The sequence below is a fragment of the Centropristis striata genome, chromosome 1, assembly GCF_030273125.1.
Source record: "Centropristis striata isolate RG_2023a ecotype Rhode Island chromosome 1, C.striata_1.0, whole genome shotgun sequence".
In the NCBI taxonomy this organism is placed as follows: domain Eukaryota; kingdom Metazoa; phylum Chordata; class Actinopteri; order Perciformes; family Serranidae; genus Centropristis; species Centropristis striata.
Window position 1 is genome coordinate 38,223,589 of NC_081517.1, and position 19,597 is coordinate 38,243,185.

Below are 19,597 nucleotides of genomic sequence, written 5' to 3' on the forward strand. Positions count from 1 at the left end.
AAGTAAGTAAAGCTGTCAGCTAAATGTAGAGGAATAAAAAGTACAATATATGTCTCAAAATGTAGTGGAGTAGAAGTATAAAGTTACATAAAATGTACATAAAAGTACCTCAAAATTTTACTTTAAGTCCAGTACTTGAGTAAATGTACATAGTTACTTTCCACCATTGCTACCTGCCTCTTCTAACTTATACATATCAGTTAAGAGTCCTCCTTCAGACACTGTATGAGGATTAAAGGGAGAGTTTGTGCATTATTATACAAAACTTGGTACAATTATTGTCAATACCCTCCTGGGGATAACCCTTTAAGGTTTTATTGATCGGCCCCTAGGTGGCAATGTGGTGGCAGTCTAATCTCATATTTGGTACCGTGGCCACACTATAACACTTAAGGAAATGAAATTCATAGGGGTGGTATAGACTGGCCCCTGTAACGCACACACCCCGACGGCAGCATGCCCCGACACATGTGTACTGCGAGGGCCCGTTCAGTACTGCTTGCAGTCCTAGTTATTATTATTATTATTATACATTTATTTAACCACGAAAGGTCCCATTGAGATTAAAAATCTCTTTTTTCTGGCCAAGACAGAAAAGTAGCACAAATAAAGAACAAGACAAAACAAAACAGACACAAGACACAGATAATATTACAACACATAGTGGTCTATGACTCTAAAAATGCTAAAAGTACAATACAAATCATGAAATCAACGTCAGCTAAAACAACCTGGATGATTCAATTCCTTGCTTTTTCAGTGTGGATTTAAAAGCATTCAGAGATCAGATCTTTGATTTTAACATTACCAGGCTTTTGCCTTACTGATTGGATGAGAAAATGTCCAAAAATCTATTTCAAGTAAAGCAAAATTTAAAGATGGTTAATTTAGATGTGTGAAATAGCCAATGCTTGCATTCCTCGGATTGTGTTTTTATGTTGGATCTTAAATCCTCAAGGTTAGTGTAGTGTTTCTGTGTAAATTCAGTATGCCACTGTAAACACCGATGTGCCAATCCTCCTTGTTTACCAGAACTTTTTTCTTTACGTTTCCAGGATGAGAGAACCCTCATGCACTTGACGATTTGACAGTGGGTCGGCCTTAAGCCCTCTGACTTTGTGGAAAAGTGTCTCAAAGGTGGTGAATTGCAGAGATTGGAATTAGGCCAAACAGTCAAATGCTCAGCTGATCTGCCTTATTAAGATTGTTTTGATCAGACTGCTTGGTTTGATCAGATTTAACTGACAGCAGCCTGAAAACAGGTAATGAAACTTTAATGAAAATGTTGCGTATATATGACAAATTATGCCTTTTTTGTTTTTACAGTGGTGAGAGCAGCCTAAAATACAGAAATCTCTTGTGAAATAACCCCATCATTCATCGTAAGAGGCTTATTGAGGAAACTGATATGATCACGAGTAGCTAATGGAACAAATCAAACTCAGCAATATTCCCAATGGTGAAACAGGCAAAACCAAAAAATGTCAAACTTCATAAATTTAAGACTGGAGTTGAGCTCTGTGTGAGGTGCTCTGTGCTAATGTTGGAGAGAACTGCATGATTTCTGTGCAATCAAAAAGAAAACAGAGTATTATACATGTATGTTCTACTTTATTATTGGATGTTGAAACAGGTCATCAGACAGGCACAAAAATACTCTTATTTACATCTACGTTAAAAACAAAACTTTTAAAACAGAGTTTAACGTGTTTGAGAAAACTTGGCAGAATAAACTTTGGCAAACTTTTGAGATTTCCTGTTTGTTAATCTTTTAGTTGTTAATGCAGCCAGTATTATGAGACATTATGACGGTGCTTCTAACTACAACTAAACCTGTCTTTAGGCGGTGCAACCTCAGTAAGTGGATTAAAATCAAACTGTTGATCCAAAAACAATTTTAATGCAAATTAAATTACTGAGTACAATAAAAGCCACCTACTCTATATGAAAAATAGGACCAAATGGCACTAACCTCGTCTCTGTGAGCATGCTCATTAAGATCTAAGTGCTACAGATCTACAAGTTCTTCCTCTTTACACAGTCATTAGTCAGACTCAACAGGTGTGTGAAAGGTAAAGATTACACAAAGTAAAAAAATAAAATATGCAGTCAGTCTTTATCTGGGGAGTGGAGGGGGTTTGATGTACTTAAATCTTTAAGCAGCAATGCTGACAGAAACTGTCAGTAAACTGGAAACCAGTGGTCAGTCATTAAAAAGGTACTGGACAGGAGGTCGTAGTTGGTCAGCCCAGTCTAAGTACAGCAGCAGTTGTCTTCTCTTTTCTTCAGCGTCTTCTCAAGTGGACTCTTCCTGCATTTTTGGGGCACTGCAATCAAAGAATAAAGAAATAGGTTAACACTGTAATGGGAGGCTGGTGTTTATTCTTCTTCTGAGCCATAAACCTCCAATTAATAATAGTTTCAATGGGTGACACTTTTAGTATAATGGACATGGTTGCTGTGAGTCAATCCCAAACACACTGTCCTGGTGCTGTAACTACAAACTACATGTCTTGGTAAATGGGGTGCACTTATAAAGTGCTTTTATCCAAAGCGCTTTACACTACGCTCATTCACCCATTCACATACACATTCATACTGGTGGCCGAGGCTACCAGGGCACACTGGTGCCACCTGCCACCAGTGGGAATTCATTCACACACCGATGAACGCAACGGGAGCAATTTGGGGTTCAGTATCTTGCTCAAGGATACTTCGACATGTAGGCTGCCATGGTCGAGGATCGAACCACCAACCTTCCAATCACTGGACGAACGCTCTACCAACTGGGCCAGCCACAGCAGCCCATGTCTTACAGTAGTCCCAGACAAAAACACAGTTTACTGCAGTTCGAGTAACATTTGCTAAAAACTACAATATGGTTATATTTGAATAATTATAAGAAGGCAGTAGTCAATGTGTTTTGCTGCACTGTAGCTTTTCTCTTTCTCACAGGCCTGAGACAGCACAGTTTATATTCTCAGTATGTTACCTTGCTCAGGCTTTGTAGCTCATTGATGCATGCCTGTAAGAACAACACACACACCCACTGTGTATCACAACCTTCGAACGAGACTTTAACAGCTGTTGGCCTGTCCATGTCATAGATAACTGGCCAATGGAATTCAGTTGCTTCTAAGTCCAACTACTGTAAAGGATTAAATGTGAATTATTACAGAAATCATGACTCATTCTAACTGGGATCCTGCGTGAGCTGTGTCAGTCTGAGTCCAGTGCTGCATAACTTTACCTGTGAGATAAATAAAGGCCTGCATTGAGATCAGTCTTTTTTTCTCGGGTTGTGTTTTTAACCTTGTGCTTCTAATCAACAAACCTGAGACCTTTGCAATACCCAGTCAATTTAGGAAACATCTGACCCCATTTTAAAAAAAAAAGTCAATCTTAAAAGATTTACGTCTTCTATGGGAACCAACGGTCTTGGGGCAGAGTGAGTCACCACCGGCAATTTTGTTTTATCTTTCCGGTTGTATGGTGTGGCTTTGATACTGTAAGTGTACAAAGCTGCATTCACACCAAATCAGGTGATGCAGAGATTAGTGCAGGATTGAACAGCGGTGTGGGAGTGTCAATTAAACGGCCCGTTTGAGTGACGTCATATTGTGAACTTTATCCCCCCAATGCAACACTTTATAAGCAGACTTTACATTTCAATATAGGTTTCAATAAAGGTTTCTTTTTTTCCCCATCAGAGCATTTTCAGCCTTACTTGAAAGTTTACAGCAGCAGGACAAGAAAAAACAGCCGGCTGGTACATGAACTCTGGAGCAGTTGGGGGTAAGTGCTTGTGTTAAACATTTTTTCTTCATAGTTTTGCAAACTTTTGTGTACCTACAGTTGTTTCTGGTCACAGTCTCATGACAACAATACATTACATTACAATACATGTCATTTAGCTGACGCTTTTGTCCAAAGCGACATGCAATAAGTGCATTCAACCTGATGGTACTAGACATAGACGACAGGAATCAAGTAAGTACATAACTTTAAGAGCCAACTGTCATTGCTACAGGAGTGCTATATGTTAAAGAAGAAAAGAAGAGAGAAAAAAAAATAAAGCAGCAGGAATGCTTAGTTTACTTTCTACTTTTTTTGAATGCACTCTTCATGTAACTGTTATTTTCCTTGTCATGAATAAATAAAATAGAGAACATAATAGGTTTACACTAGTGTTTTCCTTTGTATGTGTTGGGTGAACTACCTGTTATTTTCTCCCACTGGTGTGTCTTCAAGAAGCTTCTCTTTCTCCGTCTCCTGCCTCTTCTCTTCAGGGCTGATATCACCATTCGTCAACTTGTCTTGAGGCGGTGAACAGAGAGACACACAGACTCAGTCAGACAGAACATCACTACACAACCTAAAGCACCGCACAGAGACAGACGCTCAGGAGCATGTGATGACACCCGCTGAGCTCACGACCTTACTGAGATAAACACGATTTTCCATCCATTTGGCATGCCTTGCTGCAGAATGGGGCCTTTCACAGAGAAGCTTATTTTAGTGGGATGGAGCGTAGTACGTGCATTAATACCGTGGGTCAATAGAGGATGTGGCTCTGGCACTCTACTGAGAATGTTAACCACAGAGATCGTATGATGTCCTCCTGGAAGGGATGGGACATACTCACTGAGAGCTTCAATGTCTCTGTTGTCTGGTCGGTTTTCATAATTGACTCAGCTGGTCAAAATTGATTTGCCAATAACCAGCAGACACGCCTTATGATGCAGCTCTATCACCTGACCAGCTGAGCCATTGATCACTGTACCAACTGTTCTAATGTGCTGAAATAAAAAATCATGGCTCCTTAATTTAGCTTCTTAACACATCTGGTTCAAGGCAGAAATGTTGCACCAGCAGTGGAATTGTGAGGGCCATGGTGCATTTAATTAATACTTTTCTCTGGATCAGGTCACTTATTTAATGCTGTATAATACAGTTAAATGTTTTATATTTCAGAAAGAAATTTTTTGATTCATGGGTAATGTTTTTTTTTTTTTTTTTAGAAAGAAACCGTTCTGAAAAATGATGCTTCAACTTTATAGACAATCTTGTTAGAGATAAACAGTAACACTTACTTGAAAATGTGTTTTAGTTCTTAACTGATGTCACCTGGTATAATGTGGGTTTGGGACAGAGCCAAATTGGCGTCTGTGGTAAAGGGACAATTGGCGTTATGAGACAACATGGATACACACACTACACGTTGTTGGGTCATGCCTCTTTTGCATCAAAAATTATATCATGCTACCTTAAAACCACAAACTAGACCAGAATTCTCCCTTACAATAACAGCTCAGCTGGTGCATGATTTAATGTCTTTCTTTGACTTTTGTACCGTGACATTTTATAGTGATTATTAATAAGGTAAGGGAAATTAAATTAAGGCTTTCTGCGACCAAATCCAAAGCACCAAAGGTTCAGCATCAAATGTCGTCAGTCTGTGACGTTATTCTGCTCTTTGATTAAATATTTTGTGGTTTGTCAGCAGAATTATGAAACTACTGACCCGCTTTTCATGAAACTTTGAGGCAGGATGCAGCGTGGGCCAAGAAACAATCCATTGAATTCTGATAGACATCTGAATCATGGGGTCGATTCAAAAGTTCATTTTAACTTACGTAACACTGTGAAATAGAAAATTTGTGCTGCATTCATTTAGAATAAATGAAAAAATGATTCTCCTAACCATATTAAATAGCTTACATGATCAGTATTCTTTGCTGTCTTACAGCTAATCTTCTTTGTTGCATCCATGTAGTTTCCACATTGTGGCTTTAAGCTCATAAATGCACCGAGGTTGGAAGAACAACTTCCCAAATCAGTAAAAGGGGCCCATCTGAAGTGTGAATGCACCACTTCAGCACTGCAGTCTGATTTAAGGCAAAGTTATTTTGTGCATAGCACAGTTTGGCACATTTTGCTAAATGTAAGAAGTTTAAAACATATTTGTATTAGCCAGCGGTAATGTAAAATGCTAATTTATCCCTTTTTTGAATCACTTGCACAGGAATAAAAAAATTCAGACCATACCAAGCCCTTGTGATATCAAGTGTGTATGTATGTGTGTGTGTGTGTGTGTGTGTGTGTGTGTTTGTGTGTGATGCAAGAACTGTGCTTCATAGCTAAACAAAAATTTATCAGCAAAGACAACAAGTCTTTCCTAATAACATTTCATTTCAACAAGATATATTAAACTACAGCAAGAGAGTGGTGTTAAAAGCAGGAAATGGGAGCTGGTTAGATGAAGAGCTGCAGACAACAGGCGCTCACTTCAGTCTGAGTGAACTTAAATACTCCAAACCTCCAGCACTAATCCACGTACGCAAAACCTCGAACCGCTCACATCATGAGTGCAGTTACACTGACATCAGTAACACCATTGAAAACACACATAGAGAGGAAGAAAACGTCTCAAAGACTCTTTACCCATTCATCTGACTCATGATCATCTCTTGGATCCATAACACCACATTATGATATGGTGAACCATGTGACCAAAAAGGTTCAAACAAGAAGCTGCAGTTAGATAAAAAATAAAAGATAAAATAAAAATCAAAGCAGAATTACTAAAAGCGTGTTGCACTGACATAAAATAAATGTCCAGAATGAATTAACAATTATCAATGTGATTTCCAGTCATTTTATCTCATCAGAGGTATTATCACAACAGTGGTTGTTTTCTTTGTGTATATTTTTCTGTAATTGTTTCAGCCACCTGAAAGAGGCAGCAGGGACGACAAGTAATATTCTCACCATGTCACTTCAAAGTAATCAAAAAAAAAAAAAAATTGACCAGAGAGACCAATGCCAATACTGTTTTTCGAGGGGGGAAATTCATTGATAACCAATATGGGGGCATATATAGTAATTTTTTGAGCTTGAATGAAAATAAACCTTTTTTTATGTGAATTGTTCACCGATTTTACACCACTCTGCAAATGTATCCAGAGAGCTACTTTCTCAAACATCAAACCTTATTAAATAATATTTAACATTATTATACAAAAGACTTATTAAATTGTCAGCAAATTCTATAATTATAACTGAGAAAATAAAGAATAAATAGGAATAAAATAAATAACTCAGACTTTAAAAATAAAAAAAATAAAAAAATCATGCCGAGCAACGTTTTCTGCAGTATATATCGTATAAAAAAAGTTTCTTTTAAAAGACACATATCGGACAGCATATACACTGATACCGATGCGTCTTTGATAGGCCAATATAGGCCGATAATATTGGTCAACAGATATATCTGTCAGGATCTAATTGCCTCTATAATAAATATTACCTGGGTTGTTTTCCTTGGCTTGCTCCACTTTCTTCAGCGCTCCCTTCTTGGCCTCCTCGTGCTGCCGCTGTTCAGCTAAAGACTTGTTGAGCACCTGGCTGAGCACACAGTCGCCCTCTCCCACCAGAAACATGCTCTTAAACTTGTTGTACAGCATGGTGGCTTTGTCCATGATGTCCTGACTGGCCTTGAATCTGCGGATCTGTATGATGGATAAAAAAAAACATTCGTCACCACTGAACAAACACGCTGCTCCACTAGAACCAGTCCTACTTTAAATGGGTTCTGGGTGAGCGAGTTTACCTTTTTGAGCGTGGCGATGAGCTCACTGTGTTTCTGCAGGTGCTGAGTCGTCACCTGGAGGGCGCCGATCTCATCCAATGCATCCAAACACTTCTTCACATCCTGGTGAGGAGGATTATGCAATTTTGATGCAATGATTCCCAATATTGGAAGGAACTACTACTTTTATTTTCGCTGAAAAAATATATTATAATGATCATTTTGTGCAAGGATTTGAACCAAATTGGTTTTTTCTTATGCATGTGGAATGATCTGTAGAATAGAATAGAATATCTCTTATGTCATTGTCGCATGTACAACGAAATTAAGTGCATTCCTTGTCAGTGCTAGATTAAAACTAGATAAATAAAAGTGAAAACTAATGAATAATAGGAATATGAAAATCAGGAGAAAAAATTAACAACAACAAACAAACATAAACAAAGAAAAGAACATATCAAACAACTACATTTGTACAAGTCCTCATGGCATCATTTAAGGCCTTCATGGCTGGAGGGTAAAAACTTTTAAAAATCTTTTTGTTCTTGCTTTGTGTGTCCTGAACCGTCTGCCTGATGGCAGCAGTTCAAACATCTTGTGTCCCGGGTGGGTCAAGTCATGCACTATATTTTATGCTCTCTTGAGGCAGCAGGCACTGTAAAGCAGCTTTGTACAGCTTTTTAAGAGTAAAGTTCAATAACGTTTAAGCACTTTCATGGTTCCTAATCCAAAATTTTCCAGACTTCTGAAGCCTTGGTTTAGGAAGAATGTTGAACAATATTACGAAAACTGACCAGAAATTGGGGCATTACAAGAATACTGGACAATTATTTTTGTTAAAGATCACATGTGACGAATGTTCACCACTAAATAGAACTTTTTTCAATATATTTTTGGCTCTGGAAATAGAGAAATTATTACTAAATGTACCATACTTCTTTGTCCTAAATGTGTGTCTTGGGTAATTTTGGTGTCGCCGACACTCAAAATGAAAAAGCTTGGTTTATACTTTTATGATCAGACTGTTTCTGAGCCCAAAAATAAACAAATAAATAAATATGCTGCATGGATAAATCATATAAAGCAGTTGATAAAATTGGAGTGACAGTGCTTTTCCTATACGACCACTTACTGTTTTTGTCATAAAAACACTGGATGTATAAATCTCTAAGTGGATCTTCGAAAGATAAACAACATTTAAATGCAAGGAATGGATTTTATACAGTTTTCAGCTTCACAGTAGAGTACGACACTTTTGTCTTTGTTAGTTCAGTGCATGAAGGTGGAATTGCACAAACATTGATTTGCAAAGTTGTCAGTGAAGATGAATTTGTAGAAGACGTGAAACATTTATGATCTGACCGTGGTTGGTCTAACTTACAGGGTTGTCAATTTTCAGGGAAATCTTGATTTCGCTGTGCAGCCGCTGGAGCTTCAAGTCAGTTGACATTTCTGTGGACAATAAAAGAGAAAATCGTTTAACTTAAGTTACTATTTCTAACAGCTTCAGTGTGACTTTAAGAATGATCAGTTTCTAAAACACATTTTTGGATATAAAACAGTTATATGCATTTGTGAAAGTTGTTTTTTTTCCGGCTGCATCTGCATTTCATTCATTGTGCAATTCTGTATTGTAGAATGTTTGTATGGTTTCAGCTACACTGATGTCATCTGATGAGTAATCAAGGAGACTGATGTCCAATATTTGGAACCGATATACTGTACATTTGCAGTAAAACACCTTTTCAATCACATAACCTTGTTTGAAATTCCAAAAATAACTTTATCTTAAAATAAAAGAGCCATTGCTCTTCTCATGTGGTCATCTTTTTTTGCAGGTATTACAATACTCGAGGCCGGAGAAATACCTGCTCTTCACTACACGTTCACATGATGGCTGCCTTGCATGTCCTGCGTCTATTTGAATTACTTGACGTGGACGTCCCCAGTCGTCAGTATTAGAACTCCCTTTATTCATGACGTGTACCGTTTAAGGGCCTAAAACAGGGATGGGCAACTTAAATGCTGGAGGGGGCCACAATTTTTTATGGACACTACCACAGGTCACTTTGGTCATTTTGTGTCTTTTTATGTTCATTTTGTGTCTTTTTTTGGTCGTTTTGTGTCTTTGTTTACAGTGCAGTAACTTAACATATTTCATGGTCAAATGCATGTATAACAGTATAAATAGGAATACAACAGTTTTGAAGCAGATAAAAAATAACCACTTACTGTGATTTCTTTTTTTTCAGTGCAAGAACAGCAGACCAACATTAATTGCAAGAAGTCATTTTGTGCATTTTTACACTGCACTTTTAAGATTTCACTTTTTTTGGTCATTTTGTGTCTTTTTATGTTTGTTTTGTGTCTTTTTTTGTTGATGTCATCACTCTAGCCTCTCCATAGCGTAACATTGGGGGGGATAAAAAATAACCACTTACTGTGATTTCTTTTTTTTCACTGCAAGAACAGCAGACTAACATTAATTGCAAGAAGTAATTTTGTGCATTTTTACACTGCACTTTTAATATTTGCTACTACATGCTCAAATGCATGTAGTTGTACTGAGGGCCATTTCAAGTGAGGGTGCGGGCCGTATGTGGCCCCCGGGCCTCTAGTTGCCCATTCCTGGCCTAAAATATCAGGTACCATGTCCCTGCTGTCACTTTTTCTGCCATGATCTCAGAATTCAAAATAAAGTAACCTCCTGGAGTGTTGTTTACAGCCTGCAAATCCAGTAATCTATTATGTTCTGACTCTCTGGTGTGCCCTCTAGTGGAAACCTCCAGTATCACATGTTGTACACAGGCAGGTATGTGAACAATGCAGTCAGAAATTTAGGCAAACGCATGGTTAACCAGAGAGATCACAGCCAATAATCGGCCGATCCCTAATCTTGAAAATGACAGTCAACACTGTTTCCTTACCAACTGCATTTTCATATTTGATCTACAGTTCTCACCCTTTTTCTTGGCTCCCGCCCGCTCTTCATTTTTCTTCCCATCCTCTTTGTTTGGCCTGCAGAACAGAATAACGACACCTTGTCAGAAAAATGTATCCATTCCTTCCCGAATGACTGTTTTAGATATTAAACTATGTCAAATGAGAAGCTGATAATTAACAAATCACATTGATTATGTTATGCCAGTTAATGTTCAAGTTATTTCTCAAGTTAAAGTAATGTAACATTTTCTGGTTATTTCTTCTCAAATTTCTACTTTCCTCTTCATATAACTGTGATTTAAATACGTTTGGACTGTTTTGCGGTTGTATCAGACCTGAATAAGCATTATAAGGACATCAGTTTAGTCTCTTGTAGCTTGTGACGGCCATCGTTTGTATACCTACTCTCTCAATTCCTCTGCTTTCCGTCGCCGCGCTTCTTTGTCCGTTTCTGAGCTTTGGTGTTTCTTTCTGCCTTTGTTTTTCTGCAAATAAAAGAATGCAAAGACATGCATGAAAGCATCATACCGACTCATCACAGGATTAAAATAAGGAGGTATCATATTAAACCGGGCGCCTGCCTCTTCATCATCAGAGCCCGAGGAGCTGTCGTCCTTCTTCTTCTTCTTGGTGTCAGGCTCCTTTCCCTCTGCCTCCTTTCCTTTGCTGTCCTCCTTCTTCCTCTTCTCCTCCTCTCCACTCTTGGACTTGTCATCTGCTGCCCTCTTTCTCTTCCTGTCGGACTCGGCGGTGTCCCTGAATGTGAGAGAAAGGGCTTGTTGAGTTGTCAAGGTCCAGCTGTTTATAGTAGCAACTGAACAAACGTATAATGAAAAATGAGGATCGTTATCAAGGTTTGTTCTTTGCAGGAGCAGTTATGGTGATGTACAAGAAACACAGACTTATGAAAGAATTTTATGTGTTTACATTTCACTTCCTGAGCCTTGCTGGTCCTGCTGATGCTGGAGCAAAAGTAACTTTTCACTTTTGGGCTTCCTTCCTCTTCGTTTCGGAGCCTCTGCACCTGCTCACACACACACACACACACACACACATGAACAATAAATCCAGTTTATGCAAAATAATCCTGCATCAAAATTAAATTTGATTCAGTGCCACTTGCCTACAATTCAACAGTGCAATGTTTCTTTGTGCATTGAACCATCTTCTGTCTATCAGTATCAGCACAAAGCCATTTAACCCTTTATCAGGCAAAGAACTATATTTAGTAACTTCAGGTAATATTTTGAGAAAAAAGTTGCAAATTTACTAGATTAAAGTGGCAAATCTGCGCAAAAAAAGTTGCAGATTTACGAGAAAAAAGTGGTAAAAAAGCAACTTTTTTCTCCCAGATTCACCACTTTAAACCTCATAAATCTGGGCATTTTTTTCTTGTAGATTTGCCACTTTAATCTTGTAAACTTTTTTCTCAAAATATTATTTTCGTATGTTTTTTTGTTTGATGTAATATCCTCCAATATTCTCTAGGGGTGAAATTTGGAATTTGCAAGTATTTCAATGAGTGTCCTATTAAGGGTTAAAGTGGTGAATCTGGGAGAAAAAAGTTGTTGTTTTTTCCACTTTTTTTTCTCGTAAATCTGCAACTTTTTTCGATCAGATTTGCCACTTTAAATCCCTTAAATCTGCAACTCTTTTTCTTGTAGATTTGCCACTTTAATCTAGTAAATTTGCAACTTATTTCTCTAAATATTATCTGAAGTTACCAATAGTTCTTTGCCTGATAAAGGGTTAAATACAGCATTACGTGTACCAACAAGTAACTCACCTGAGGGGCTGACAGGACTAGCAGGAGCATCTTGTTTTTCATTCTCCTGCTCAGCCTCACTCTGAAAAAAAAAAAAAAGATACAACAGCTTATAAAATGTTTGCCACAGAACTCTTTAAAAATCATAGTAGAACATACATTTTGATTAACCAGGTAGGTTTTCACCTTTTGATTCTTAACATAAAGCAAGAAAATTAAATTAACAATACAGGCGAGTCATTAAATACCTCAACACAAAATGGAAAAAAAAAAAAATCTAATTAAATAAAAAATATATATGCAATTATATTAGAATAAAAATTAAAAAGTGGTGCAGTTTTTAGTAGTTGTAATATGTGAAGAGGGGCAAAATTAAGTAAAATTAAGTATTTCTTATAGATTATACACACCAATTGAAAGTTAACACATTAATAAACACAACTAACCTTTTTCTTTCGCCCTCTCTTGGGTTTCGGAGCATCTGTGGATTCTTTCTGTGTCGAGCCCTGAAACGCCAAACCTTTTGTTTAATTTAATTTTCAGTGAACAATCAAAGCTTTCAAAACTACATGTCAAGTGGACAGATAAGCAAACATTCAGCTCTTGTTGGATAATTTGATCTGTCCTGTTTTACTCTGTGCTTCACCAGAATTACTTTCTGATCAATAGCACCATCTACTGGTTACCAGTGATATTACATATTGTTTCTTTAACACAGTTGTGTCCAAATCCCTTACACACTTATTGTACGTAAATAGTGTGTGTGTTTATATATATATATATATATATATATATATATATATATATATATATATGATATATATATAGTACAACAATATTTAAATTGTACAGTTCTTTTAGCCAAAATTTAAAAAATCCAACACCTTTGATGAGAAATAGTTCTAATTGGATATAAATTACAGTTGTAGATCAAACTGGCTTTGGAAAATAATTTAAATTGAGCTTTTTTTCTGTTATCGGGAAATCCAAACAAATTGAATTATTTTGCAGTTTTTTGGAAGCAGTCCCTCCATTTCCAATAGCAAAATAGTGTAAAATTCAGCACATGTTGTTAGTATTCAGTCTAACTCTTTGGTATATTGTAAGGAATTGGGACACAGGTTAATACTTGTTAAAATATTGCAGACAGCACGGGAATGTCCAAATAAAAAGGACAGTAAAAGTGTCCTTCTCATCCTGAGCGGATTACATAAAGAGATAAAGTGAGCCACACCTTACCTGTCTCCAGAGCACACAGAAAGCCATGCAGGAATAAAACAACGTCAACTAATTGCAAACAGTAGTTTTGTGAATATGTGGACAGGAAAAGGCAGGAAATAGAAAGTGATAAAATATGTTTTCAGGGTGAAGAAAACACACTTTCTAAATATTTTTGTTATCATCACACACAGAGTTAAAAGTCCCAAATCTAAATCAATGTGATCCAGAGCCAGCTATGCGTTATCATTTAACCTTATATGTCATTTTCAATGGCAACACAGGGGCTGTTGTATCACCTAAAAGAGAAAACCCACACCAGGCACTCTTATCAAAACATCAAGCACCAAAATACGTTTGTGGCCGCCGACAAGAAGTCAAACAGAAACAAACCACCGACTGAAAAACCACCATGTGTCACATGCTTTCCCGTGGGGAGGGGGTGAGGCGACCTGCGCCTTTTTATGGAATCCCAGCATGCAAAGTACGTACATCCTGGTTCTGAGGACCCTGCTCAGACATCAGAGACCCTTCCTCCTCCTCCTCCTCCAACTCCTCCTCCTCCTCCTCCAACTCCTCCTCCTCATTCTCTTTCTCCTGCTCAGCCTCACTTCCCGGAACCTAAATGCACCCAAGACACAGCATAGGACGCAGTGTGGTGGGGTAAACGAGTCTTGAAAGGGAGAAAAGTTAGCGAGTGTCCTTCTGTTCCACACACTACTCTTTTAAATCAAACACAATGACACTATTCATTCAGTACGCTATCGCCTGCACTGATCTGTAACTCAGTATGAAGCAGACACACGTTAGAGAAGGATCAGAGAAAAACAGCAAAAGAAGAAAGAAGCTGACAACACAGGAACAAACCAGTAGCACGTCAATGCAGTGAAGCGACTGTATATTTATTATTTACTCGTGTAGGACGGAGTTAGAGAGCAAAAAAAAACATACTTTGGGTTTTGTGCCCTTGTCCTCCGCTTCCTCTTCTCCTTCTGGGCTGCTGTCAGAATCTTTTGCAGTGAAAGAATCAGGAGCAACTGGCTGTAAACAACAGCAAAAAAAAATAAAGATCAAATGATACATATCAGCTGAAGTACAAAAACTAGGAAGCTGTGAACCACCTTTAAACTCACAGTAAAGTAAGAGGACTGGGTAGATGCAGCGATAAACAGCGTAGAGTAAATGGTATGTGTAATGCAGAAAATGTTGCTTGCCGTGATTTAGAAATGTGTTAGCTATTCATTTGTTTATACTTTGATTAAATAGTCAGCAATAGTTGACTGACAAGAATTATGTTTATTGAGCTCTGATTTATTTTATTCCTATTCATTCTTTATTTTCCAAGCTATCATTTAAAAAATTGGCTGACAATGTATCGATTTTTTGTATAAAGAATAATAATGTATAACATTGTTGAATAATACTTAATAGAGTGTTATGTTTGAAAGAAGCTCTCTGGGTACAATTGCAGAGTGGTGACAAATCGGTGCACAATCTACAATAAAAAAAAAAAAAAGTCTATTTTCAATCCAGCTCGTGAACAGACATGTTGTTCTTCATAAAACATGAGACCTTATAACTTGACCATACATTGTCCAATCTTCCTCAAACTTGTCAAGCATGATGATGGTTCATCACTGACCACTTATACATAACAATATTTCATAAATTCCCGCCCTTTTTGATTAGCCACGCCCCCTTTCATAACCAATGCACCGTTTGTCCTAGAAACTTGTATAAGGTGTCAGATTACTCAGCATAGAGTCCCTGTTTAACTGGTGATTGATAACCCCGCCCCTTTGATTAGCCACGCCCCCTTTTACTAGCGTCAGTGCACTCAGCAGAAAGTCCCTGTTTAATCCCTGCCCCTTTTGATAAGCCACGAGAGTCACGGTCCAGAGGCAAGCACACAATCAAAATTTCTTTAGAAATTTTCTAGTTATAATATACAGTCATTTAATATTGTGTAAAATTAAACTCGAAGTTTCAAAAATGCAATCAACTATGAAAAATAGCTTGCTTAATTAGGCCAAAAATGCGATGCAGCTGCAGGAAGAGTTGAGTTTCCATTAACAGAGTATTAACACTGCAAAAGTAAATGGTTGCTGTTATATTTCCCCTTTTCTTTGGCACAACTATGACCCCCAACGGCTCAAAAAAAACTATGACAGCCTAAATAAAATGAAAAAATATCTATATAAAAATCTCTATATAAATATCTATATAAAAATTGATATAAATAAATATATCATAGCCAGGAAAAAAAGCCTCGTTTACAAAATGAGGATAAAATTAAACACACTCAACTCAAAATAAAAGTGTCTAACTCAAGGAGGTACATCAGGATCGGAGTGTTCGGTGCTCAAGCCCGAGGCAGACGTCTGGAGAATAAACAGTGATAAATGTCTGAGGAGGAGACAGAAAGGAGGAAGATGTACCTTTGGTGCAGTGAGCTCAACTTTTGGGTTGTTCTCAATCTCCCACAATCCTTCGTTGAAGCCTTTCCTCTTGTTGGGCTTGGCATATTTTTCTTTGTTGGCCTGGTATGGGAAGATGTCTTTCGGGCCCAGAAACGCTCTGTTAGCAAGAAGATAATGCAGAATATCTGTCTTTTTAAAACTTTTTTTTTACTATTAAAAATGTAACGTGTGTGTGTTTACTGTGAAATGGAGCAGCAGCACACAGACCAAACAGACAGGTAACTCTATTCAGCCACTCATCAAATATTTAAGAAACACCTTCAATAGGAAAACAGTGGCTCAGTACATGTGAATGCAGGCAATTCAAACCTCTTCAATAACTAAGGAATTACACTTGAAATAATAAAATTGAACTGCTTTCACTTTTCTATTCCTATAATTTCACAGGATTTCCACCTTTTTAATGACAATACAGATTTATATATAATATCAGTTGTAGGTTAGTTTTCCTGTGTTTTCTGCAATACTTTCTGGGTGAAATATTAAATTCTACTTCACCTGAGTGAATGTGAGTACATCAAACTAAAAGGAAATAACAAAGATTGTTATCAGTTGGTTACTAACGTTTCATGAGTGCCAAAGAAGAAGATGGGGAACTTGATGTTGGAAGGCTTCACAGCACCGTCTGGGACTTCATCGATCTGGTATAAAAACGAGAGTTATGATTCATGGACGACAAAATCCACATTTAAAATGAAAGTGCAAACATTTCTATTCTCACAGGTGTATGCCTTGTTACTGTTGGTGTGTGTCTGTTTGTGGTTTATGTCTGTGGTTGATTAGCTACCCTTCCTGGATGGGTGTTTGCACAGGCATTTGAATGTGATGCACATTGAGTTTAATTGTAATAAAATGTCCTATATGAGTAAATTTGCCTTTTATGAAGCCAATGTCAGAAATAAGCAAATAGGAAATTTATGAAAATGCCTGTCACAATAATTACAATACTGACTTATATATATATGTCAATGTATAGTATGATATCTTCCGTGTTTCTATCTATGTTTGTTTGCATAACAACGGCCCCATTTCAACATTTTAGCCAAGATGATGCCATAAAAGCAGCATTGGATCAGCAGTACATATCACCTCTTAAGGAATGAATGAGTCTGTATACCCCTGTGCCAAATGCTTTATATTTAATGAATATCATTTTTTTGTGACCAGAGCCCAAGCATCCATTATATTTATTATTTTGGTTGTGCGTGTGTGTGTGTGTGTATGTATATATATATATATATATATATATATATATATATATATATATATATATATATATTGCGGATAAGTGGTTAATGGCAATGAATAAATTAATGAATATATATATATTACACTTCAATGTCTCCATATTCTTATGGATTAAAATTCCATTGCTATTTTGAAGGGTATATTTGCATTATTATGCCATTACATTATCATTATATGAGTGCCAATCAATGGTATTAAAAAGGCAGTAATATGCAATCATGTCTGAGACAATACATTGACCAACAAAAGGTAGCTATCCTGACAGGTCAAGCTCTAAAAATATTTTAAATGCTCCTTTTAGAACAATCCTTACCAGTTTCGGCCAATATCCTAATCCTACATTAAATAATCACTTTATTTACATTAAAATCATTTATTTCCATTTATGTCTCTCACACACACTTGCACAAAAGTACTGTCACATTTAAATACAGGAATAATAGTATTGCATAATTGCACTAAGGATAATAGCAACAGTATGCTTATAAAGCAACTATGTATATTTGCACAAGGTGGTTATTGCTGTATGCGTTTTAATCTGGACTAATTTCACATTAAAATGCAGCAACTTTAGCATCATTCCTTTTTTCTTTTTTTTTAATGCCTCCAAACCTTTGTAAATACTCTGATTTTTAGACAGTATGGGTGAAAGTTTACCCTCAGGTATTTTGTACATTTCCTCCACTGGGGCTGGGCCTCATACTCACTCTTGCAGGCCAGTGTGGATAGCCCTTCATCTTGGCAAAGATCAGATCACCTGGTTTCCAGTCTCGAGTCATGCTGAACCAAGCTGAAAAAGAAAGAAGTTAAGAAACATATACCTTAACGTATTTGCTCCACAGTCCACTTGATCAACATTAAGGTGCAGCTACTCAGGCATGTAAAACGTGTACACATCCACTGAGTGCCCCTCCCCCTAAGCACCACCAACATCCTCTGGAGTCAAACACTTAATTCAAACATGACAGTCATATTCAGCCTCATAAAACACTCCTGTATAACACACACATATTGGATGTACTCCAGCTGATCGCGCTGACACTTTGTGGTGCATAAAAGCGAAGTTATGAAGATGTAAGCAGAGCAGATCGCCTCATCAACAAACACGCATGCTAGCTAGCTTGTAGCGGTTTAACGCTAACGTAACATCCCACCCTCACTGACCTGTAGTCTGTTCAGACGTCTGTAAGAAAGCCAAATACTTTTTTAGTATATCAGTAAAGTGATGTTGCAGCTCAAAATGTTTACAGGAAAACACAACGCCTCTTTTTCCTTATAGTCTGCTCTGATGCACGTTTTCCGCTCCCGCGCAGGACGTTGTCAGACTGTACCATTATATGGCAGGACAGAGGGGAGTCCATTTTAACCACACGTCTTTTGCTGTGTTGTTTATTTTTTTAAGAAGCAGAGACTGACGTTTAGGGCACTTTCAAAAGTTACTGAATGTTTTTGAAGGTATATTGTATGTCACAATAACACCATAAGGGCTTTTATGAGTGTGAGTATTTGTGAAAGTAACCACACACTGAGCATCTCCACACTACAGAGATCGTCTATGTTAAGGTTGACGGATGTGTTTGAAAAAAGTGGGCGTTAACTTCCACGCATGCGCTTTCACCCCATAATTTACAAACAGATACAGCCACTCTAAACCTCAAACCTACAGTTTGAGACATACACTTATTTTCTCAATACATACACATATACATTTTAAAGTGCATTTAGTCACATGTGTGTTAGCGGTTAGGTGTAAATCTCGGATGTTCTCGGTTCCTGACAACAGGATCAGAGTGGGACATCTGCAGCTGCTCGTCTCTCCTGTTTGGTACTGATGCTGATGCGGCAGGATACAGCATCATGTTGTTACACTACAATCTAAAATCCTTAACCAAATTTAAACTCACTGTGCAATCTATGTATGAGTGTCTTAATAGTTAACATAGATTTTTTCATTAGATTGATGGACACATTTATGAACAACGTTTGGACAGCTTTGGTTGGTATTCAGTGACCTCAAGTGGTGAAATCAGGCCTTACACATTAAGTTTATCAAAGGAAAAGTGATGGACTGGTTCCATGTTTTAGTGTTTGGTATTTGCTCCATAGAGTAAAGATAGGGAGAATAAGGAAAGCAAGATAATGTTATGCTTTGCATGTTTTTTTAAATGTAATTTTAAAAAGGCGTTGATATGAGGTTTGGTGTTTAAATGCTCATTAAACTCAGTGAACTTTTAACTGTGGCAATGAGTATTTTTTTACTCTGCATATTGTTAAATGCATATCTCTAACAGCTCTAGTCTGCTATATTACTTACCGCAGTATAAATATTGTCACATCACACAGCCCATACTG

General features: G+C 37.3%; 1 protein-coding gene across 2 annotated transcripts; it reads right to left on the reverse strand.

Moving 5' to 3' along the window:
* Positions 1-1,589: 1,589 nt before the first annotated feature.
* Positions 1,590-18,663, reverse strand: psip1a (PC4 and SFRS1 interacting protein 1a). 2 transcript variants are annotated; one of them, XM_059341628.1, is made up of 17 exons: positions 18,410-18,663; positions 17,953-18,035; positions 16,562-16,638; positions 15,956-16,094; positions 14,469-14,558; positions 14,010-14,138; positions 12,746-12,805; positions 12,321-12,381; positions 11,462-11,558; positions 11,116-11,290; positions 10,940-11,019; positions 10,554-10,609; positions 8,973-9,043; positions 7,613-7,714; positions 7,310-7,511; positions 4,220-4,316; positions 1,590-2,327 (listed from the first exon to the last, which is right to left on the reverse strand). In XM_059341628.1, the coding sequence occupies exons 2-17, from the start codon at positions 18,022-18,024 to the stop codon at positions 2,297-2,299; spliced, it is 1,539 nt and encodes a 512-aa protein (XP_059197611.1). In that variant the 5' UTR covers positions 18,025-18,035; positions 18,410-18,663; the 3' UTR covers positions 1,590-2,296. The 2 variants fall into 2 exon arrangements, with proteins under 2 accessions (XP_059197611.1, XP_059197619.1); XM_059341636.1 differs by lacking the exon at positions 14,010-14,138 and having other exon boundaries at positions 18,410-18,662.
* Between the last annotated feature and the right edge of the window lie 934 nt (positions 18,664-19,597).